The 17,385-nt window shown below is 41.2% G+C and overlaps 1 protein-coding gene across 6 annotated transcripts; it reads left to right on the top strand.

Annotated features, from left to right (window-relative positions):
• The first annotated feature begins 506 nt into the window (after nucleotides 1–506).
• LOC118775596 (ELMO domain-containing protein 1-like) lies at nucleotides 507–10,081 on the top strand. 6 transcript variants are annotated; one of them, XM_036525587.1, is made up of 12 exons: nucleotides 507–556; nucleotides 1,500–1,598; nucleotides 3,970–4,115; nucleotides 4,293–4,321; nucleotides 4,420–4,517; nucleotides 4,678–4,807; nucleotides 5,450–5,583; nucleotides 5,942–6,010; nucleotides 6,843–6,866; nucleotides 7,295–7,345; nucleotides 8,923–9,056; nucleotides 9,881–10,081. In XM_036525587.1, exons 2-12 carry the CDS (start codon nucleotides 1,582–1,584, stop codon nucleotides 10,054–10,056), a joined length of 1,008 nt encoding a protein of 335 aa, XP_036381480.1. In that variant the 5' UTR covers nucleotides 507–556; nucleotides 1,500–1,581; the 3' UTR covers nucleotides 10,057–10,081. The 6 variants fall into 6 exon arrangements, with proteins under 6 accessions (XP_036381480.1, XP_036381481.1, XP_036381477.1 ...); XM_036525588.1 differs by lacking the exon at nucleotides 507–556 and adding an exon at nucleotides 637–967; XM_036525584.1 differs by lacking the exon at nucleotides 507–556 and adding an exon at nucleotides 637–1,028.
• Nucleotides 10,082–17,385: the final 7,304 nt, after the last annotated feature.

Here is a 17,385-nt window from a genome sequence, read left to right as displayed (position 1 = left end):
ACTCGCATTATTACGGACTAGGGAATTTTTGCATCTGTTCGGCTAAAGGGGGGGACTAATTTTCACATTTGATCAACGTGAATTTAACAGAAATTGCCTGCTTGCCATGCTGCGCTGGTGTCACCACGAAAGCGCTTGGTGCTCAGTCGCTTAGCGACAACGGATCAGTACAGATCAATAAAGGAGTCTGAGACATGCACTGAAGGGTGCATATAAATATAAACGAAAGCTTTACAATTCAAAATCCAGAAAAAGAACGACACGATATATAATTAAACGACTGTAAGGTCTGTACACAAATATAAACAGAGTAAACCTACACGATCTCGACTGTTTTAGAGGGTTAAAGGTTGGGGCTTTGTGAGTACTTGATTTAAAATGACATGCAAATTGAAACATGCCCTGCGCGCTCATCAGTGTGCACTGTGCTATGGGGATTTCTGACAGGAATCGATTAGAACAGTCCAAGGCAAAGAGGGATTCCGCTCGAGTACAAGAGTCTCTTGCTTATTTATTCGGACTGTTTTATCCGTTTTAGTATCACTAATCACAGAGAGTGAGTATATGGGGTATTGGCTGATCATGTTTAAGAACGGCATAGTACAGACGACTTGTCCTCAGATGCCGAGCATAAGCTCATTAGCTATCCTGTCGTACAGCTTAGGCTGCTGGAAACGGGACATGCCATTGGCTGCAGGAAACGATATAGAACGTTTTTTTTTATCGGTATATGGACAACATACAGGGCGTGAACATCTAAATATATTTAAGCAACTATTTCAATATATTTTTTCTTTTGATAGACTGCTCGATTCGTGACTAGGGGAGAGAAGCGAGGAGGAGCATTTTGTTTGGTTGCAAGGGCTTGGTTCACAGTCTCCAGCAGTACTGCAGCTCTGCAGCGCTATGCTGTGGGCGGCTGGGTCTGCTCACTCTCAGTAACACATTCATCATGGAGGAAAAACAGGTACCTGCTAAGGAGTGAGCAGCACGGACGTATACGGAATCGCAGCGGCGTCACTGGCTTTGTGCGTCTCTCCCATCGTTCATTTACATAATCTGGCGCATACATTTATTAATTGTATGTTGCGATGCATTGTCTTCCACTTTTGCGCCGCTCAAGAATATGTTTAGCCAATGATTAAGAGCCCGAATTACATGTGTTGTGCCTGCGGGTGCTAATTATTAGTAACGTCACTTGCAAATGACCCTTTAGTCATGCGTTACCGGGGTAAAACGCAGACACTCGTGTTTGTGTTGATAGTTCATTCAATTTAGTATGTATGGTTGGAAAACGATTAGAACTGCGAGAAGCGACGGCTTAATCTTTCCAGAGGCACACAAGCTGTCGTGAAGAATATAGAGTACGTCTGACAGACACTAAACCGCGACATGTTTGTAGCTATGAGCGTTCAAAAGGGGATGGGAATGATCATCTGTTGTAATGCTCGTCAGTTTTTCTGATACAGGAGAAAAAGGTTTGATATATCTTTTTCCAGTCTGTCTCACAGGAATACACACCGTCTACGTGTGAATGACTTTTGAGGAGAACATTCAGACGAAGACAAACAAACAAACAAAATGAAGCATTTTCTGAGGTAGGCAGAATTATCCCTTTTCCCCTTTGGCTGATTTGTAGGAATGTTTATTCAATTTGCACCCGCAAAGGGTAAAACTGTCCCCCTGTCCGATATTGCTACATAAATATTAGTCTTTTATTCTTGATTTTATCTTTGCAGCTGGCATAAGATCTTCGACGAGAGTATCGTCTCTGTTTATTTAATTCACCATTCATATATTCCCTTTGGGTTTTAATCGTGTGTGAACGGTACCGGGGGAACAATGTAGAAATGACCGAATACCAAGATTTCTTTGTACGTGGTTACAGTGTTATTTTTACGGTTTATTAGTAAATGCCGCGCCATTCTATCCATTGCAGTGAATGCAAACCAAGAAATTATTGGGTTTATTGGGAAATTATTTGTCATTCCACGAATACGCTCATATCTTCTATACTTTCTCTGTTACTGTGGCTTGGAAGTTCATTCTGTTTTCTACCAAAATACTAAAACTGTCTTCTGTCATTAAGTATGTTTTTTTAATATAGAATATAATAAATTGTTAATGCAAGGGATTACTGAAAATTTTGCTTAGGCTCTACACATAGAAGGCTATTTCCCTCATATTAGTATTACTTTGAGAATAAAGAATGTGTAATTTCATGTATTTTTCAAGCAGTAAAATTTGTGTTGAGGCAAGGGAAACTGTATTAATGTCAAAACATAACATTTTTCAGTGTTTGTCTGTATACACTAACATGGTGTCACTACATCACCTCTGGGCCCTCTGCTTGTGGACTGCATGTAGCTATGTTTTGCCTAAGGTTTTGAATTCTGGTAAAGACAGGTCATTTACTTTGGTTAAATTGGACTTGTTATGTCCTTAATTACAGCACGTGCCAGCACGCATGAAAGCTTTTCTCCTTCACTGCTCCCCTGGTAGTGGTTAATGGAGTTGCTTCTTTATTGTGCCTCCGTCCTGCACATAAACAGGGTGAGAGAGCTTTGTGTGGGCACTCTGCACAGTGCTAATTAACATGCTCGTCTTGTCTGGTATTCACATGGGTTTCACTTGAGAAGTCCCTGGAATAATCAGACCAAGAAGACCTGCTTTATGCTGTGCAAAGCACTTGCAGTAGTTTTCCATTTTAAGCCTTTCACATTAATACCACCACCCCATTAATCTTTGGTAGGTCTGTATTGCCAGGTGCTGTTTATTGCAGTGTACAGATGTACAGTGAACTGGGGAATGTTTTGGACATCATTGTGCGTGGGTAATTCGCTGATCTTTAAGAAAATTGAATGTATATCCCATTTACCGTTTCCATTATAGCAGCTGGGATCATAACAGGACATTAGTCTAGAGGCTAGTGAAAATGTGCAGAATCTGTGCAACATCTATGCAGCATGACACCCTTAAATATGGCCAGATGAGACATGAATGAGTGACAGATACATGACCACGTACAGGATCTACAGACCTGACACATGGTCTGATCCTGACAGGTTCATGTAGTTTACTGTTTTATGTAATGCAGTGTTAGTACTGGATTTTTGCCTGGAGCCACTTTTATTTAGTTGGTATTTGTGCATCAAGTACTCTTTCACCCTTTTGGATGTGGAGATAATCTGCACAAAAGCCATGATGCCTGTACCCCAACACTGTCCTGTACAATGCAATTCAGTAATTACAGTTGAAAAAAAAAAAAAGATTCTTTTCTCTTTAGAGTTCCTAAATATAGAGGTAGACTTCTTTGCAATTTGCATAATTATTGGCTTCCATTGAGATCTCGCAAATTATTTGTGGAGAACTGTGCATAGAAACACACACACACATACTCGCACACACCAGCACACAAAGTGGTAAGACCTACAATGGTATCATCCCCTGTGCACAGAAATAGCCTATTTCTGTTGGTACTGTCAAGGCTGAGCTACATTACAAGGTCATGATGTATCCATTCTGTGTCCCACTTACTGCTCTGTCTCATTTAAGCTTGTGAAGACATACTCATGGTGGTGTATCTCTGGGAAGGAGATCACCATAGACAGAAACTACTGTCCATTGTAATGAAACCTATCTGAGTTCTTCAAATACAGTACCTGGGAAGTTCTGCATGTCGTTGTACGTATCACATTTAAGGAATGCTTTAGAAAAAAACGTCCTTATGACAGATAAATATATTGCCACTAGCTGTTCTTTTCCAGTAACCCCCTCCAAAACGTTCTCCTAACACCCCTGCCCTTTTTTGTACTGAAGCATTAGGCAGTAGTCTCATCTTTTGTAAATAAATCTCATCTTTTGTACCCTCTCATACAGTTGTGGAAATTCTCATCTGACTGCTTCACTACAAGGCTTTCATTCCAGGGGGTTTAATGTGCTGTGCACCCTCCTCTCCTCTCACCCCAGGGTTCTCACGCAGTTCTTCGTATTCCTGTACTGCAAATGTCTGTGGCGAACCCTGAAGTTCGTGGTCAGGAAGGTCACGGGGCGATGTGAGCTTCAGCGCATCTGTTACAACAACAAACCAGGAGCCCGCAGGACCCTCAAGATAGGTGATTATCGCTGTGCTGAAATACCCCCAGTGTCAGCAGTCAGCTACTGTAGTTCAGTTCTGCAGGCAAGAATTGAAATTACTGGCAGTACTGATCAGACTTTCATGAAATTATCTTTTTACTGCAATTCTAAAACAAAATTTCACTTAAGTGCTAACATCTCCTTTGTCCTGGCAGAGTCCTCGCTGAAGTTCTCGAAGAGTGAGGTGAGTGAGAGGTTGTGCATTTGTCGTGAAGGAGGGTTTCTGCAGTACAGTGATTTGATGTGTTCGGTGGTGATGTGCATGTTCCTGCACCTCCCCAGCTCCTGCAGTCCGCAGTCAGCGTCCACCCGGATGCTGTGGAAAAGACCATTGATGACATCATGGCCTTGAAAAAGATCAACCCTGACACCAACCCTCAGTAAGACACGCCCCATTCTGCAGTCAGTGCTTAATGCACCAAATAAAAATGTGGCAGCTTCTTTGTAGGTGGAACAGTGGATAGGGCTGTCCTCTGGCCTTTGTTATGGGTGTTCAAAACAAACTGATGCTCACCCCTATCCTTTCTGTCCCAATTCCAGGCTGGGTATCTCTCTCCAGGCTTGCCTCTACCAGATTGTGGGCTATAGGAATCTGGTGCTGGAGGTGGAGAAGCTGCGCAGGGAGTCATATGACTGCGAGAACGTAGAGCATGAGGAGATGCTGTTGAAGGTACAGTGCACACCTGTATACATATACTCGCACACCTGTGTACACGCACACACACACCTGTTATTGCAGACATCTGGACGCAGTATCTTATGCACACTTGTTCTCACTGACATCTGGATCCCTCATTTTACATACACACCTGTTCTTACTGACATCTGGACCCATTATCTTACACACAGCTCACTTGTAATAAAACTGTGAGAGCCTTGAACATGAGGAAATCGCGCAGAAGGTTGAAAGCTGGGGTTGATATTAGAATTGTTCCATTATTATGTCATCACGGGAGGCCGTTGCAATTGATGGTATTATTACAAGGCTGACAGGGGCTAGACTGGCATCTGTTGAATTTAAAAGCATACCACCAGTTGCTTCCATTTGCAAGACCTGCTAATATGCAGCTGTGAACAATAAATGGCGCATTTGTTTTTAGTCTTTTTTTTGGGGGGGGGGGGCGCTATGAAGGTGTTTTTAACCTACTTTTGAAATAAGAAGAACAAGTAAGAAAAATACTCCATTGAATTAAATTATAGATGGGAGAGTTACCTTTTGAACAATCCAATGATTTAGGCTGTTGGTTTGAATCAGGACAGTGCCATTTTAATGTTATCATTTTCAGTGTCCTCTGTGTGCTTTTCTCTGAAGCTGTGGAAGACACTGCGTCCTGAAACCCCGCTGACTGGGCGCATCTCTAAGCAGTGGTGTGAAATTGGTTTCCAAGGTAGCGACCCCAAGACTGACTTCAGGGGCATGGGCCTCTTGGGCCTGCAGAACCTTCTGTGAGTATATGTGTGTGTGGCTATGTTTGTGTGTGTGTGTGTGTGTGTGTGTGTGTGTGTGTGTGTGTGTGTGTGTGTGTGTGGGTATGTGTCTGTGCATGTATTTGTGTGTGTGTGTGTGTGTGTGTGTGTGTGTGTGGGTATGTGTCTGTGCATGTATTTGTGTGTGTGTGTGTGTGTGTGTATATGTCTGTGTGTGTGTGTATGTGTGTGTCTGTGTAGTCGAGGGAACTTCCTGCGTGGGCAGGAACCTTTGAAATAAAGCAGCATCAGTTGGAGGGGAGAATCTGGTTGGAAGTGCCATGATATTAATGATCCTGACCTAATTGCTTACCTGCTTGTTCCATCACTACTGCAGATATTTTGCTGAACACGACAAAGCCGCAGCCCTGCAGGTTCTGCACGACTCCCTGCAGCCGAAGCACAGGTTAGTCCCACCAACTGACCAAAAATGTGTTTCTGTGTGTCATCAGAGGGTCACAAGGATATGGCTGTGATCACACCACTCATTGTGATGTAGCACTTACTCAACTGACAGCCGGTTATTTGTTATCGTACATTTACTGCAGAATATAAATTATTTTGATTAGTCTATGCATCATTCGTTTATCCGATGCCTGTATCTAGGGTGATTTACATATCTTTGACACCATTTTAACTGGGTATGTACTGGGGATGTTCAGTTTGGAAAAAAAAGAAAATAAAAACAACAACAACTAGGCATAGCTGAGAAAGACAATGAAAGGAGGAGAAAGGTAGGTTTTTACGTCATCTCAGAGGCCCCTGTGTGGCAGGAAGTGAACAGTTTTTAAATGGGGCATGGATAAACCTCTTGTGATATCCCCAGCAGTTGTGATTATTTGAGTGCGTGTTGATAGGATGTGATGTGGCGAAGCGCGTGGCTTGACCTGTCAGGCGCTCGCCTGCAAAATTACAGCGTTGCCTTTGAAGCTGAGAGAGGAAAAGCAAAAAAAAAAAAAGGGCGATCACCCGAAATAACTTCCAGTAAGGAGGGGGAAATCAGCTGGGTTGTATCTATCCGCCTGCCAGATTGTCACATCCCCCTTCCTTTTGCATTTCACCCGGTCTGCACACGCTCGGTCTGCTCACTGCACACGTCTTGCTGGGGAGCAATCGTGTCTGGGACTCCTCAGCTTTGCTGTCAGTTTCCTTTTGATCAGCCTGAGTTGAAGTCCCTCACTTTGTCCTGCCATTGAACACGTGTTTCATTCTTCTCACTCTCTCTCTCTCTGGAGAAGGACCATTTCCCAGGACACCGCCAGGTATTTCATCCTTTTTCTCTTTTCATTCATGCCCCTTTGAAGCCATCTGGTGTGACTTTTTATTTCATTGATTCATTGAGTTTTCATTTGCACATTTTTAAAACTAATTGTCTCTCTTCCCCCTCCAAAGTAATGAATGTGTAGATGCATTTAGAATGGATTAAGAAATGCAAATTCTGTTTAGTCTTCTATTCCGTGTAATGTTTTTTTCAGAGATACCTGTCAATTTTAATGGTGTCAGAAACACAATTGCATCCTTTTACTTGATAGATGAAAGCAATTGGATGGCCGCGTTGGCAGAGCAGTGAAACTCAGTGTGGGGATGCCTGTCTGAATGGGGTTGCGTGTGGTCTTGGGTTGTCAGTAATGTGAGATGATTGTGGTGTCTGACTGGGCTTTATTCCCTGTGTGGGGGTGTCCTTCCACAGCAAGATGAGCAAATCAGAATGGGAGAAGAAGAAGTTTGATAAAGCCATTGGGTGAGTATTTGCGGTCCCCCAACCCTGAAAGTCCCTTTCACAAAAAGACTTTAGAGGACATGTTTTTCTCCCCTGTAAAACTTTGAATGGTCCTTTAAACAGACACATCCTACAGTATACTATTATTATAATCCTATATTATTTTTACAGGACTTTTTTGAGGTTTCTGTAAATGCTGTATTTGGTGTCTTGAATCTCATGCACCATACCTTTAACATGAATTCTTGCCATTTAAATCTACTTCACTAAGAAATGGAAATGGTACATGCTGAAATTGAATTTAGACGTAGAAAGCTGAGCAGGTCATCATCATTTAGGGAACTAAGGGTTTGGGCAGGGTGTAACAGGTGGAATTAGTGCCGGATGCTGTTTTAAACTCTTGACACCGGTTAATGTTTATGGTTTGTTATTGATTGCTCCAACCAAATGGCCTGAAGGTTTTGGGCTATGATTTTGTGTATGTCACATTATGCGGTTTTTATTTACAGTAGCTATAGCCCTTGAATCAGGACATGAACAGTACTGTAGGAAAACTGCTCCACCCCATAATATGCCCACTGTGCTCACCCTTAAGAAAACAAAAAGAAATATGTTAAAAGATTAAAGTAAAAATAAGAGTTTCATTTGGATATATATGAAAATATATGCCAAATGTTTTCAGTTGTGCAGCATTTTAATATACGCTGCTGCATAATGTATCTTATGAAGTATATGATATGACTGTATACTGTATGTCATCATATATGTAAAGCATATGAACAGAAATAACTGATGCATTTATTCATAAACAGAAAATGTAAAACTTTATTAATTTATTTATAATTTGGCATTTTGATTTCTTATTTTGACACGACTTCTGTATGAGTACTGGGAGGTGAGGCTGCTCAGCAGTGTGACTGATTTTCCATTCTCCTGCCTCTAACTCTCAATGCTAATATATATAAAATAGTAATTTTATTATTATTCTCGTTGGGCAGATTAGTGGGAATTAGTGGGAAAGTAGGAACAGCATCAGCCCTGTTTTTGCAGTGAACTGTAGTGGCAGCGGGCTGAGGTTTTTGTCAGTGTTTTCTGGGCTCTCTCTCAGAGAGGGTGATTAGAGAGCTGCCCTGTGTCCCTGACCGCTGCTTTTACCCTGATTTAGTGCTGATTTAGTGAGGACTGCTGAATACGCAGAAAATGGCCTAAGGCAGTATGTGGTGTGACACTGAGCGCCGTCTCCGGTAGTGCGGACGTCTGCTTTTCTGTCACATAGCTTGTCATAGTGAGTACAGGTGCCCGGTTCTCCATGCTGTCTTTACGTGAACTGGATGTCCAACATCCAGCGTCATCATTACCCACAATTCTCTGTTCAGTCAGAGTTCAAAAGCACACACTAAGCCTTGTTAAATCAATGGTATCTCCCACCTGCAAACCAAAGTCCTGTTCAGTTGCAAAGTTTAGTGTGGGGTTTATTCACTACCCTTTTACAAAAAAAAAGCTCAGCTTAGTCAGTTACAACATTTTGCTTTGGCTTTTCAGATCTCATGTTGAAATGAACTGTCCCTCGTGTTGACCATGCAAACCTCCTCACGCAGGTACTCCTTCGCCATTGTGGGCATCAACATCACAGACCTGGCTTATGCACTGCTGGTCAGCGGTGCCCTGAAGACCCATCTGTACAATGTGGCTCCAGAGATGCCCAGCCTCGCCCACTTCCAGCAGACCTTCTGTGAGTGTGCCTGGCCACCACACGTTGACAGGCCGACGCCAACGTGTGCTCTCCATAACGCCCACATGGACATGCTGCTGCTAGCCCGCTGTGCCAAAAGACACAGGCTGCATGCACGGGAAACAGTAATGGCATCTAGCCCCTGGGTGACGTCAGCTCAGTTTGACCATGGTTGATCAGCTCTGTTCCACATATATTTGCTGTACTGTGACACTGCATGCATTATTAAGGTCTGTTTGAGGACCAGCCTTAATATGTAATAGAACCAAAGTACTGAATAGGAGAAATTATGACAAAAGGGACAAAAGGTAACATTCACAAATTAAAAATGCCTAAGGTTCCTGATTGTTTAATGCAATGAAAAAAGAATCTGTGCACTGATGAAAAACTTGAGGAATGTGGTTTGCTTTGTCTTTGTTGCAGAAGCCAAAGCAACAATTCAGGGTTTTATCTTGGGAGTGGGGTATGGCGGGTTGTCATCATAGTGGAGGGCGGCAGCGTAGCATAGTGGTTAAGGAGCAGCACTTGTAAACGAAAGGTTGTCGGTTTGATTCCCCACTGGGGCACTGCTGCTGTACCCTTGGGCAAGGCACTTAACCACAATTGCCTCAGTAAATATCCAGCTGTATAAATGGATAACACTGTAAAGAACTGTAACCAATGTAAGTCGCTCTGGGTAAGAGCGTCTGCTAAATAATGTAATGTTATGAAGGGCAGACATGGCCTTCCTTGCCCCTGTGTTACGGTATATGGTCTGTCTCTTCCATAGGTTCATAGTTCTGTGTCCTAGCTCTCTTTCACACTACCTCTCACCCTTCCCTTAGGTTACCTGATGCAGGAGTTCCATAAGTTCTGGATCGAGGAGGATCCCTCTGACATCATGGAGTTTAACCGTGTCCGTGCCAAGTTCCACAAGAGGGTCCTGAAGCAGCTGAAGAACCCTGACATGACCTTGTGCCCCCACTTTGCTGCCTCTGACCTTCACCTGGTCAACCTGTAGACACATCTCCAACCCCTACCTTCTGACCCCCCTCCCCTCCTCTTTCCCCCCTCCCTCCAGCTGCTTCATGTCACTGCTGCAAGGTTGGCCCCCCCACCAGCTGCTTCATGTCACTGCCGCAAGGTACAACCCCCCCTCCCCCCAGCCTTGCTGCAGCCCCAGGACACCAGCATCACTGAAGACCATGGCGATTGTATGCCTGCATGACAGTGCTGTGCCACATTATTCAGCCATTGTTACTATTATGATTATTATCAGACATTTAGTAGAAAATCAATGCATTTCCTTAGGAGACACTCCTATCCAGACTGACTTGCATAGGTCAAATTTCATCCATATTTCATCCATATACAGCTTGATATTTACTGTGGCAATTCAGATCAAGCACCTTGCCCAGTAGTAGACAACTTCATTCAGAACAGCTGTTATTATGGTATGTAATTAGAAAGCAATCGGGATGTAAAAATACATTTGAAAGAAATCCTAATAATAAAATGTTGCACCCAGCTCAGAATAATAAAAATATGTAGGGAATATGGCAAAGTGTTATGTAAAGAGGCATCTGTTGAGGAGGTGACCAAAGATAAAGTGATTTTGCAGTATTGATGCTGGTTGGCAGTGCTTTCCATCACTGGTCAGCTAGAACAGAGAGAATAAGATGTAAAATAAAGGAGCATAGAAGTGGAACCAACAGTCTCCTGGTAGATGATCACAGCAGATTGGAGGGAAAGTTGGAAGAATAATCAATGGAAGATCCAAGAGCAGAATCCAATCCAAGCCAATCATGTGAAATGCAAGCGTGCGTGCGGCCAGTCACATCACTGGTAACCATTCATGCGTACCAACACAGTAATGATACACGTGTTTCTGTCATAAGAACACATGGAATCCAGCTGTAGGAAGAAATAGCAGAGCCATCAGGCTGAAGCATTTCATTGCCAAAACAATTGAACAGAAACAACTGTGAGAATAGGGGCTTCACCATGTTTTATTTGTGAATGTGACTATGCTAGATTCATGATTGTTTAATGTAACAAAAAGATAATTGCTCTGATGGAAAAATTGAAGAATGTGACATGTTTGTTCTTTGTCCTAGTAGCCAAAGCAATAATTCAAGGTTTGTCTGGCAGAACTGATAACAGCACTGGTGCCTACAGTTCTCTTGGCTTCTCGTTCCTAGGACTCACACACACAACCACACATTAGCATTGGCAAGCTGCACATTGTAAGTTATTTGATTTGAGCATCCAGATCAGTGCTTGCACTTCCATTGTATAGTGCTGTTTTGTTGCACCACGCCACATGTGTTTCTGCTGACGTTTAGGGGATTGTATTTATATTTTTGTAGCGTCACCATTTAAACTTCACATTTGATATGCAATATTACATGAGCATGTTTTGTAACTTGACTTGCTGTCTGTGTATAGACTGGTAAAGCCCTTTAATTTATTTCAGCTTTTAACTGTTACCAATGTTGGTATATTGTCTCGCAGTGATGACCTCACATTAATGGTCACAGGGTCTGCATGCACTTTTTACACAGCTATGATTAAGCTTTTACACACATATTTAGCCACATCTATGGTAAACATGTTAAACTGTCTTCATACAGAGCACTTAAAAAACAGTATCTTTATTTGCCACACCCACTGTATAATTCTCCGGGCAAAGTATTAAGTGAGTGACATTAAAATATGAATGCTTAAGCCTCTCAGCAGTATTGTGTTATGATACTCAAGTGTAAATGTCAGTCTGTTGTGGAAATATGTCATTTTGATGGCGTTGCTCTCATGGCAATTAGAATGTTTCAGCAATCTTTGGTAATTGTGTTCTTGTGCTAATGTAAATACAGTTTAATTAATGACTCCAAAAGGGAATTTGTGTTTTTTTTTAGTTGAAGGGCTTTACTGTAGTGTGCAATAATGATGTAGATGACGTTAGGAATAGTAAATTAATACCTGCTGTATAAACTGCTTTAACAGACAAAATGTGTGTCATCTCACCAGGCCACCAAAACCACTGTGCATGATTGATTCTGTGAGGTCATTGTATTGGCCTTTTTCTGTGATGTTTCTACTGTGAGGCCCAAGTGTTCAGGCAAGACACACCCGAGTAATTCAGACGCTTATGTAATGTGTACAAATTCACTGTACTGTGAGAAAGGGGTAATCATTTATTTATACTAACAACTTAATGTAATAAAACTTGACACCTGAATCGTTTGCTGGGTTCGCTTTTTTATTGCTGAAATTTCAGTGATGACTTGCAGTGTTGGCAAGTGCATATACTAGACTTGTCTCAGAATGGCTATTGAGGACTAGTGTATTTTAATTAATCAACCACTGTTTATCTGTAAAGCATGTCTTGCCAAATACATCAAGCACACACTGTGGAGAATCATGTTGGAAGCGGCACATAGTATTACACAAACAGTACCAAAACAATAGGGGAAGACAGATAAAATCTTTAATACAGTGCTCATTCAAATCGCTTTGCCAAACACTGACTGTATAGTTCTATCCACTTACCAGTTCTTCCAGTGTTGTTGTTATGATGAAGCTATTGCTGTCCAGGGTGCTGAAGTTGTGAGTGAGTGCTGCAACACTGAAAGCTGTTTGCTGTTTTAGGTTTAGATGGTGTAAGTCACTCAGTGCTAATAATATTACTATATTCTGGGATTTAGTATTCAGTTACTTCATTTAGTCATATGTTTGCTTCCTGGGTTTTTAAGGCCTTTAAGGGTTGAACACCCCCCATTATGTTTCTCTTCGTAAATTGTGAATCTCAGGTGAACTTGAGGTTAGAGCGGTAAAATGACCACCCTGTGCTGTAACCCACATCACTATCCTTTTCTCTCTCCATCATTGTGAAACTAAATCATAAAAGATTCAAGTCCAGAATGTTGCCATGGTTGTCTGTTAAGTCTATCAAATTTGCAAAAGACAGACAGTCTAAATTTAAAAAAAGCCAGCAGATTTGGAAAATGGAAGTTTGAAATTTGCAGACTGGTCACACACCATTCTATATACTCCAGTTACTCTCTTCCAGGTGTAAGGGTGGAGTATGGAGATGGACTTCACTGTGATGAGAGTCACTATGGCATCCCTCAATCCTCAGATGTCTTCCTCCCTCTAGTGGTCCATATTGGAATTGCAAAAATGCAGCAGGGGACCAAAAAAAAATTCTTGTGGCGGATGCTTAGTACTGACTGTATTTGGGTGCTACTATTTAAAAAACGAACTAAATGGAAAGACAGTGAGAATATCAACCGAATACCTAGGTATGCTTTCAATCTGAAGACAATTAATGTTACATACAGTATCATACCAGTCAACAGATATCATAGTATATACAAGTATTAACCAGGAAAGTACTGTGATATGGCACAGTATTCCAGTCTGTTGTGTTCAATATGGACCTTTAAGAAGGTAGCTGTGCTGTTGAGGATTGAGGAATTCTGTCGCATGATCTAACATCACAGCAGAGGTATCATCATTTGTGTGTTTTGATTTTGCAACTTTATATAAACAGGTGCAAGCAACAAGACCAATATATTGAACATGTTTTACTGCATTCCAAACACTGTAAAATAGCAAAAGAGGTCCAGGTTCACATCAAGGAGTGGAACAGTATGCTCATTATTGTGGTGATCAGTAAAGCAACTGCAGTACACTGAAAAATATTACAAAGCTGTGTAATATAAGATACTGGATGCTGACTGAATGTTGGATGGTACTGTTCCTCTCTCCCTCATCCCTTTGTTGTCCTTTTAAAGATTCTAATGTTACATGCTGTAATCCTGGATGAGATCTGTGAATACATCCTCTGATTGGCATCTGATTTGGTCTCCAGTTGTTCCATGAGTAAACCTCATGCAGGGTTACAGGGGGTTCTATGCCATCTGTAAGACATGTACCTGTTTTTCCAGTTTTTAAAGCCTCCTTACATTTACATTTATTCATATGGCAGATGCCTTTATCCAAAGGGACTTACAAGTGAGGTAGAGTACAACACAAGCAAAAACCATAAGGAGTCAACAATATTAGAAGCACTGCATAACCAGGTTTCAATGGTTGGCCAGGCAAGGTACAAACTAGCTGGTAAAGCTAACCAGTGCGTTGAACCATTACATTACAATTTTTAAAAATTTTATTTTAAAGTTCAGTAGGAGAAGTTCCTTTAGGGGGTAGTGTTTCAGGTGTGCAGGTGAGAGCAGAGGAGCTGTGTCTTCAGATGTTTCTTGAAGACAGAGAGGGACTTGGCAGAACGTTTGAAGTGTGGAAGTTCATTCCATTATCGGGAGACAATGGCGGAGTAGGTCCTGGATAGTGATTTTATGCTGTGATACGACGGGACAAAAACAAAAGCACATGCACGCAAAAAACAAAAACAAAGACACACCCACACTGACAGACAGGAAAACAGAGAAAAACACAACACAAGCAAGACATCAAGCTGAAGTACTGACACGAACAATCTCAATTAAAACATCAACACTGGTACATTTGTGATGTGTATTGTTCAAATGTGTTTTATCAACAGTCTCCTCTTTTCACTGGATAGCTGAATGTGCTGGAGAAATAGGTGCCACCCTGCAGGGCTCCTAACCCGGTGACCTGTGGCACTTTTTAGGTCCAAATGCGCTTGCGTTAATCAGAATTGGCGCTTTTTATTGTGTTTCCTTATGGTTACGGCATCTGACTGTGATGGTACTAATCTACTTGAAGATGCTTCCCATAATATTCCAAGGCACAACCTCATGACACAACCTTTGTGTTTTAAACACAGTCCTTTGGTCAACTTGTCACTTTTGACAGTTGATGTCACCCCTGAGTGTAAAAAGACATGGCATGATTACTCTACATGAGATAAATGTCTGATTGCTAAAAGCATTCTCAAAATATACATTGGCAGTTCAGGTTAACTGTTCAACAACTCAATACTTCTCAATCAGTTCTGAGGATAACATTTGCACTGATATGCCAGTCAACAACACTGACAACACTGCAGTTAATAATTTCAAAAATCGAACAATTTTAAACATCCTCTTTAAAAGATGGCTTTACAATGTTACAGCAAGAACACAATTTTCAGAGATGAATGCTTCAATACATTTTACAGTATGTATTCAAACAAAGGTATAAATCATTTAGTACAAAGTACTAAGTGAATTTGACATGAGAAAAAAGGCTGCCTCCAAAATGCTTGAGAACCATTGTAGTTAGCTCTAATTTAAATCATTTGATCAGACTACCCACATTTTTATGCATCTGCCAAGAGAAGTGACAGACTTCCTGCTATTTGTCTAGCTCCCATCCTCTGACTTTGACAGCTTTACAGAATACCTATGTTGCAAAATTGTTATGATTTCATTGACCCTGGTTCCTTGCATTTATACTATGTATTACTTTTCTGGTGACCGAGTCCATGTAACAGAGAACAGCCTAACCAAAATCCTGTTTGCCCATCCGCAGGCAGGGGGCAGCAGTGAGGCGACATGAGCAGTGGGTTATGCATTAACAAACTCCACACTGTGTCAACAAGACTAGGTCCAAGAATTCCTATGGGTCACCACACCCTGTCAGTGCAAAAAAAATCACAGACATAACCATGACACAGTGAAGAACATCATCCTCATATCTTCTAGCTCATACACATCTTGAAGGTAACTGACACTGTTATGGCGAACCACATATCCTTGCATTGATTTCTAAATGGATTGACATTTGTAATTACTGCTCTGATTGAAAACTTACATGTACACATCAGTGTGAGTGTGAATCTACATCCCAAATCGGTTTATGAAAATGGAAGAATAAATGATTACAGGTTTGTAATGACATGACACAATGAGATAGTATGTTTGTATATGTGTTAAACAGATAGCTTGTTTTTTTCTCATCTGCTATTACTGATAACAAGCATATGATTAAGCCAGCAATTGAAGTCATCACTTTCTGGTGTAAGGGAGAGGACGAAAATGAGCTGTTATATTATTCATTTTTCATAAGTAAATCCAACCAGAACACTTAATATGATGGAGCAGGGCAAGCTTCAACATTTCATTCTATTTGTACTTCTCTCCATATTCCAAGAATATGAAATTAGAAGGACAAGAGAAAAGGTCTGACTGTTAAGAACTCTTCATTCAAGCACAACCTGTGTGACTCTTGAATACATTTCATTTCAATCTGAGTCAAATGCTGTGCTATTGTGCACAGTGCTGTTATGATTTTTTTTCTATTAAGTAAGCATGAGTATTCAAGACTGGATGACTTTTAGGGTTGGAGCTTATCCAAATTCTGGCACGAGACACTCCCTTGATAAGAAATCAGTCCATCTCATTTGTGTGGTGCAATGTGCACCAGATGTGCAATGAGTACCTTTTTAATGTTAGATTAAAACTGAACTCAGATCTGGTCTCATCCTACATAGTGCAAGCATTGTGATTTTTAAGAAGGAAGTTACCAACTTGGTGCTAGGGAGGCATTTCTCTGACAGTCTTGGTTTTTTGCTGGAGGAACTTTGCAGCTGGCTTGCCCTTCACAAAAGCATTCACTTCTGCTGGCGAGAAAGTATGTCTGTTTCACCAGACCAAGCCCTCATTTGCACCAGACATCCCCTCTGTTGCCATACAGTGCAAAGTGCTATAATTTTTTGAGAAGGAAGTTACCGACTGAGAGCAAGGGAGGCATATATTGGCTCTGGTTTTTCACCAAACAAGTTCAGCAACTCACTTGCGCTCTACAATTGTGCTTGGTTCCACCAGCATAAATTTATATGACTAAGTTAGTATAAAACCGACATTCAGAGAGATAACACCATTTACGAAATGTTTACTATATGGCATTTACTTACCTGTAAAATAAAGTTACACATATGTGCAAATCGAGAAATCTTTAGTACAGGCAAATACAGTAGATATTTGGAATTATAAAGTAAAGACACATAATGTAATGTAACAGGTGATGTTTTCTCTTTTTTCTTTTCCTTCCCTTTCCTTTTTTCTGGTCACTGTCTGTTGATTTAATGTCCCTGCAACTCATCAGAAAAAAATAAAATTTGGTAACAAAACGGTTAGTTCTGAGTTCTTGTTTCTGATGGTGAAATTGCTCTCCAGTGTTGTCATTATTCATCGTCAATTACCAAATGCAGTTGTCTGTGAAGCCCGTCACATTGTTGCAAAACCCTGGAGGTAGGCTACACTAAAGGCAGTGCAACCATCTATGTGAATGGCCTTTTGCTTGCATCAAATGTAATTACATTATACTGTTTGTGCAACAGTCATGGTCACAGTGACCACAAGAAAGAAAAATCAGCCCTTAATAT

This window comes from Megalops cyprinoides, chromosome 3 (assembly GCF_013368585.1).
Source record: "Megalops cyprinoides isolate fMegCyp1 chromosome 3, fMegCyp1.pri, whole genome shotgun sequence".
NCBI lineage: Eukaryota > Metazoa > Chordata > Actinopteri > Elopiformes > Megalopidae > Megalops > Megalops cyprinoides.
The sequence above is the reverse complement of the archived record's forward strand: the minus strand, read 5'-3'. Positions and strand labels throughout refer to the sequence as shown.